At 51.7% G+C, this 6,545-nt stretch overlaps 1 protein-coding gene across 1 annotated transcript; it reads right to left on the reverse strand.

Moving 5' to 3' along the window:
- Positions 1-654: 654 nt before the first annotated feature.
- RTL9 (retrotransposon Gag like 9) lies at positions 655-5,600 on the reverse strand. Its single transcript, XM_044235292.1, has 2 exons — positions 1,557-5,600; positions 655-1,019 (listed from the first exon to the last, which is right to left on the reverse strand). The coding sequence occupies exons 1-2, from the start codon at positions 5,598-5,600 to the stop codon at positions 903-905; spliced, it is 4,161 nt and encodes a 1,386-aa protein (XP_044091227.1). The 3' UTR covers positions 655-902.
- Positions 5,601-6,545: the final 945 nt, after the last annotated feature.

Raw genomic sequence — 6,545 nt, forward strand, 5'->3', positions numbered from 1 at the left:
AAGTAGAAAGAGGAAAATAAGAACATCCACAATCCCACCACCTGAAGGCAAACACGGCTCATAGAATGTTCTAACTATCTATGCCTGTTTAAAGACCAAGAACTTTATCAAGAGTGCTGGTCACAAAGCACAATAGCCAAGGGGAGCGGGGGGCACTTGATTACTGAGGGAGCCACCAAGATCAGAGCTAACAATTGACACCGAGGAACAAAACAGGGGCCATAGACAAAAGATCAAGAAGTCAGAAGTTGACAACACAAGAACAAGTTGGGTTATGATAACAGTGTAGTGAGATGGTGCTTGTCAATTACCAATCACATAATACATAATCAATACATGTTAGCCACTACTATGATTACTATTGTGGATCAAAACGAATGGTTTAAGATGGAGACTATAAACAGTGCAAGGACCCTGGAGACCCATCTTGGGTGCATAAGTTGAGGCATATGAAGAGTGGTTTAGGAGCGGGCATCACTCTCTTTACAGGCTCCCCTGCCCAGTGAAATAGGACCAGGTCTTCCTCACATTTGCCTGATGACACATGGCAAGACACTCTAAGGTGTTTTGGAGGTAGGACATGGTTTATCCTGCCTAGACTTTTCTCTCGACCAGGAATTAGGACTGGTCTTGACGGCAATAGGAGTTCAGAACTTCATACACCAAACACTCTCGAAGTCCACACTTCTGATTGTCAGGACAGGTCATAGGCATGTGGGGTAAAAGAGAAGGTCAAGTCAGACATCAGGGAGTTACGAGGGGGTGGGGGATTGTGCTTGGAGCAGGGAAGCTGAAGGAGGAAGGCCACAAGGTTTATGATGTAACTGAATGGAATGGGTCCAGGAACCAGTCCTCAAGTTAGCAGCGGAGTCAGACATCACAGGAGAAGATTCCAGAAAGCATTACTTGTTGGTGGGGGCCTTGTGATGGCCTGTGCTCTGTCGAAGGTGGTCATGCAGACCCTCTTGAGGGTCTCCATGCTCTTTCAGGTAGTAACAGCGTTTGGGAACATGCTGGTGCTGGGAGTGAGAAAAACAGACAGACAAAAACCAGCAGAGGTAAGAGCCACACTTACTATGATGCTAAGGGGGTTCTGCCTGGATAACGTCAGTAACTAAGCAGTTCAAGAAACTTGGCTAACGTACCACATGCACATAACGTGTGACTGAGGACTAGGCTGGCCAGATTCCCTAGTGACCTGGGTCTACAACACATGTGCCTGTAGGTAGGACTGAGCTCCCCGCAAAGATGATGCCTCCCTTGGGATAATTGGAGAGTTGGGCCCCAGGTCGTTCCCTCATAATCAGAAGACTTAGACCTTTAGCCATCCCAGCCCCTCCCCGCCCCCAGGAACTCGGGCAGGGGCATTGCTTCAAAGAGGTTAATATGCCCCCAATCACTGCATAGCCAGGACACTGATGAAACTCCGGGTTGGGGGTTGGGGGCTAGAAGTTCAATGCCTCCCATTCACCTCTTCCTTATTCTACCCAAAGGAGCAGGGTGCATTCCCCATCACCCCCCACCACTGCCCTTGAGTGTGTTTCCCCCATCATTACCTCCTCAGTCTGCTGATAGGAGTTCAGTTCATTCTCCATTGCCTCTTCATTATTCCGCTTACAGGCTGACAGCAGAACCTGGCCAGAGCTGCCCGGGGAATCCTTCTCTTCAGCCAGCTGGCACTCGGTATACAGGGACCTGTCTATCAGCTCCTTTAGGCTGCCAGCCACCTTCAGGAAGATCCGGCCCATTTTGGTGGTAACAGCTTCTGAGAGTCCTTCCAGAAACCTGGTCCGTAGAATGGCATCAGACCAAGACAAATGTCGGGCCAGCAGCAGGAAGTCAGTGGCGTACTGCCTGACTGACTTCTGGCCCTGCTTGGGATGGCAAAGAACGGCACTGAGGATGTCTATCTCGGACAGGGAGTCATATAAGCCCTGTGATCTGCTCAGGAAAGATCTGTTTTCATCGGAGAGGGGGTTGCCTACCTCCATCTGCAAGATGGACCACCTCTCTGCTGCCCCAAGATGAAGGGACACCAGAAACGCCATTTTCTCAGAGTCATTCAAAAAGCCCTTCATTTGCTTCTCCTCATCGACCTCCATCTCCTCCTCCACAGAGCATGAGCCCCGGGCTGCCTCCTGCTCGTCTAAGAGGTAACAGAGTGCTGGGGTCAACATGCCAAAGGATGGGACTTCCTGTGGTGTTGGCTTCCTTGTTTCGGCTGTTGTAGCAGTTGTGTGGGGTATGGACTTTGATCCAGACGCTGTGACATTGACGTGAGAGGCAGAGGTTTCTCCAGAATCCATGGCTTTGATTTCCAAAGTGGACATCACTCCGGAGACTGTGGCTGCCATCTGGGGTGTGGACAGGGCTCCCGGGACTGGGCCCCTCACTGGTGGCACGGACATCCCTCCAGGCACCGTGGCTCTCAGAATTGGCGTGGACATCATTCCAGAACCTGAGGCTTTCATTGGCGGCACAGGCATCCCTCCGGAAGTTGCGTATGTGGTTTGTGGCAAGGACGTAGATCCAGAACTCGTGACTCTTGTTTGGAGTGTGAACACTGTCCCAGAGGCCATGCTTTTCATTAGCGGCACAGACATGTCTCCAGAAGCCATGGCTGACATCAATGGCATGGGCATGGTTCCAGGGGCTGTGGCTCTCGTTAATGGCTTGGACATCCCTCCAGAGGCCATGGCTGTCATTTGTGCAGAGGCCATTTTTCCAGAGGCTGGACCTCTCAATATCTCTGCAGATACAGCTTCAGAGGCTGAAGGTCTCCTTAGTGGTACGGACACGATTCCAGAGACTGGGGCTCTTACCACTGGCGGAGACATTACCCCAGAGGCTGGAGCTCTCATCGATAGTGTGCACATCTCTCCAGAATCTGCGGGCATTATTTGAGGTGCAGACATTGCTCCAGAGGTGGGGCTTCTCATCAGTGGCAGGGACACCCCTCCAGAGGCCGTGGCTATCATTTGAGGCATGGACATTGCTTCACAGGCTGTGGATCTCATCAGGGGTGTGGACATGGCTCCAGACACTGGAGCCATCATTTGTGGCATGGGCATCATTCCAGGGGCTGAAGCTGTTATTTGTGGAGTAGACATTGCCCCATACGCTGGGACTCTCAGAGATGTGGCCATCTCTCCAGAAACTGGGGGTCTCATAAGTGGTGGGGACATCTCTCCAGAGGATGAAGCTTGGGTGAGCAGTGCGGACATCTCTCCAGGGTCTGGGGCTCTCATTAGTGGTGTGGGCAGCACCCCAGAGGTTGGGGCTCTCATTTTGGGTGTGGACATCATTTCTGAGGCTCGGGTTTGCATCTGCAGTTGGGAGACCCCTCCAGAGGTCATGGATCTCATGAAGGACATGGACATCCCTCCAGAGTCGTGGGTGCTCATTGGCTGACTGGGCATCTTTCCAGAGGCTGTGGCTCTCATTAATGCTGTGGGCATCACTCCAGGGCCTGGGGCTCCCATTAGAGGCATGGCCATAGTTCCAGAAGCTGCAGCTGTCATTTGTGGTGTGGACATGTCTCCAGAGGCCGGGGCTCTCATTAGTGGTGTGGACATCCCCACAGAGGCCGTGTCTGTCATCTGCCTCATGGACCTAACTCCAGAAGCGGTGTCTCTCATTAGCACCGTGGAGATGTCTCCAGAAGCTGTGGTTGTCATTTGCTGCATGTACATTGCTTCTGAGGCTTTGGATGTTGTTAGTGGCTTGGACACTGTTCCCGAGGCCGTAGCTCTCATTTGTGGCAAGGACATCACTCCTGAGGCTGTGTCTCTCATTAGCAGTGGAGACATGGCTCCAGAGGCTTTGGCCGTCATCAGCGTGGTGGACATTGCTCCAGAGGCTGAGGCTCTCATTTGTGTCACAGCTGTCACTCCCGAGGCTGTGGCTCTTCTTTGTGGCATGGATATCGCTCCAGAGACAGGGGCTCTCATTGGCAGTGTGGACATGGGTCCAGAGGCTGGGGCAGACAGTTGTAGCATGGACATTGTTTCAGAGGCTTGGACTGTCATTGGCTGTGTGGACATAGCCATAGAGGCTGGGGCTCTCCTTAGTGGCGTGGACATCATGGCAGAGGCTGGGGGTCTCATTCGTAGCGTGGACATTGCCCCACCAGCTGTGGCTTTTGTTAAGCCTGTAGACACCGCTCCAGAAGTTCTGGCCATGGTTAACTGTGTGGACATCACTCTAGAGGCCGCAGTTGACATTTGCTCCATGGACATGGCTCCAGAGGTTGTGGCTGTCATCAGTGGGGCAGACATGGCTGGAGAGTCTGGGACTGACTTTAGCAGTGTTGGCATATTGCCAGAGGCTAGAGCTTTCATTCGTGGTATGGACCTCACTCTCGGGTCTGAGGCTCTCATTGGTCCCAACTGGTCCAACTGGTCTCCAGTGGCTGCTGCTCTCATTGCTGGAGTAGACATGATTTGAGGGTCTAGATTTTGTGTTAATTGTGGGGGCATCAATCCAGAGTCTTGGGCTGACATCAGCTGGCTGGGCATCACTCCCGAAGTTAAGGCTGTCGTGAGCAGTGGGGACATGGCTTCGGTGTCTGGAGCTACCTTAGGCAATGTGGACACCTCTCCGGCATCTGGGACCGCCAGGACTGGTGCAGACATTGCTCCAGAACCTGGCGTTGACATTATCAGTGAAGACCCTACTCCGGGATCTGTGCCAGACATTAGCTGGGTGGAGATTTCCGCAGAGTCTTGGGTGCTCATTGGCTGGGTTGACGTTGTTTCCGAAGCAAGGGCTGACATTATCAGTGAGGATAAGGCTTCAGAGTCTGTGCCTGACATTAGCAGTGAAGATATCTCTCCAGAGGCCAGAGCAGTCATTAGGACTTTAGACATTGCTTCAGTGTCTTCATCAGTAATTTGCAATGGTGACATGACTTCAGAGCTTGGAGCTGGCATTGGCTGCTGCGTGGACATCACTCCAGGATTTATATCTGGCATTAGGAGCGAAGATATCTCTCCAGAATCTGGGGCCAGCATCAAGGGTGTGGACATCGCTTCAGAGGCTGGAGTGTTCATTATCGGTGCAGACATCACTCCAGAGGATGAAGCTGGCATCGCCAATGGTGATATCTCTGCAGAATGTGGTGTGGTCATTAGTGCTGTGGACATTGTTCCAAAGTCGGGAATTGTCATCAGCCCCGGGGACATTAATCCATAGTCTGAAGTGGACAGCAATGGGGAGAGTGTTCCAGAATCTGAGGCTGGCATGAGCAAGGGGGACAGCACTTCCGCATCAGAAGCTGGCATGAGCAATGGGGACAGTGCCCCGGAGTCCGAGGCTGGCATCAGTGGTGGGGACAGTGCTCCAGCATTTGATGCTCCCATTAGAGGAGCAGACATGGTGTCAAAGGCTGGGGATGTCATCAACTGTGCAGACATCCCTCCGGGGTCTGACGCTGATGTAGAGACTGTAGGCTGTACTTGAGACTGTAAGATCTGGACCTCTGCTCTGGTCTCTATTATTGGTCCAGAGAAGGTCGTCCCCCTGTTCTGGGGCTCAACATTTTCCTCCCTCAGCATACTGTTGAATCGGAGTGAGCTTAAAGGTATCGACATGTCGGCCATGGCCACAAGATCAAGATCGTCTAGGGAGAGTCCCTAAAGTGATGAGATCAAGGAGTCGTGCTGAAGCCCAAATGGCAAGAAAATCTGTAAACAGGAAACAAGTTTGGTAGTCAAAAGCCAGTTATCAAAAAGATTGGGAGATAGACCAATGACTGGCGACGGGGACCTTTTCCGCGCGTTGCAGATACGTGGCACCAGAGATGGGCCTATCAAGTCAAAGGATCTGTGCAACCGCGAACGGACTTAAAGCTGGAGCAAAGATCTCTTCCAGCCCTATTCTTTTCAAACCAATCCACTCAGTCCCAGAGCCCAGCACAGCACAGCCTCTCCATTTCTAAACGCTATAAATGCCGGCTAGCTCCGGAGCCAGGAGCCTCGGCGTCCCAAAACAAATGAAGCGACAGCGCCACCTTGTGGGAAACTGTGAGAAGTGCAGTCTCCTTCTCCCACCAGAGCACTCACAGCCAAGGCACCGGGGGACCTGCAGGAGAAAGCTTTTTGCCCGGGGGGCTGATCATTAGTTCTTAGGACTCATTGAGTCCTGCCCAGGGGGTTAATCCCCATTTTGCTACTCTGATGGTCCTGAAGGTCCCTCTCAGGAAAAAGCAAGGCATTTATCTGATCCATGGGCTGAAAATCCTGTTTAATATCACAGCATTTTGTGAATCAAAAATCCTGTCTATTATCATTTTTATTACTGACAAACGCAGCAACCACTACGACTACCATGGGTTGCTCACTTAGTGTGTTCCAGGCACTACACTTAGGCAATTGCACGCAAACTCCAAACTCTCTAGAAGGTACAGGGATTTGCAAGTGTTATCTCATTTGAATCTTTCACCCTGTATGATAGTATTATTACTCCCATTTTCCAGCTTTCTCAGATTAGCCAGGGTTTGGGGCTAAGTAGGGTCACGGTGACAGTAAAAACTGTATGGTCCTTAT

The sequence above is a fragment of the Neovison vison genome, chromosome X (assembly GCF_020171115.1).
Source record: "Neovison vison isolate M4711 chromosome X, ASM_NN_V1, whole genome shotgun sequence".
Classification (NCBI taxonomy): Eukaryota; Metazoa; Chordata; class Mammalia; order Carnivora; family Mustelidae; genus Neogale; species Neogale vison.

Excerpts from the sequence above, each read along its gene's own strand:
- RTL9 (XM_044235292.1), bottom strand. The coding sequence starts at position 5,600 with ATGGCCGACATGTCGATACCTTTAAGCTCACTCCGATTCAACAGTATG. Across the intron at positions 1,020-1,556 it reads CCTATCAGCAGACTGAGGAG|CACCAGCATGTTCCCAAACG; the intron begins GTAATGATGGGG and ends TCTCACTCCCAG.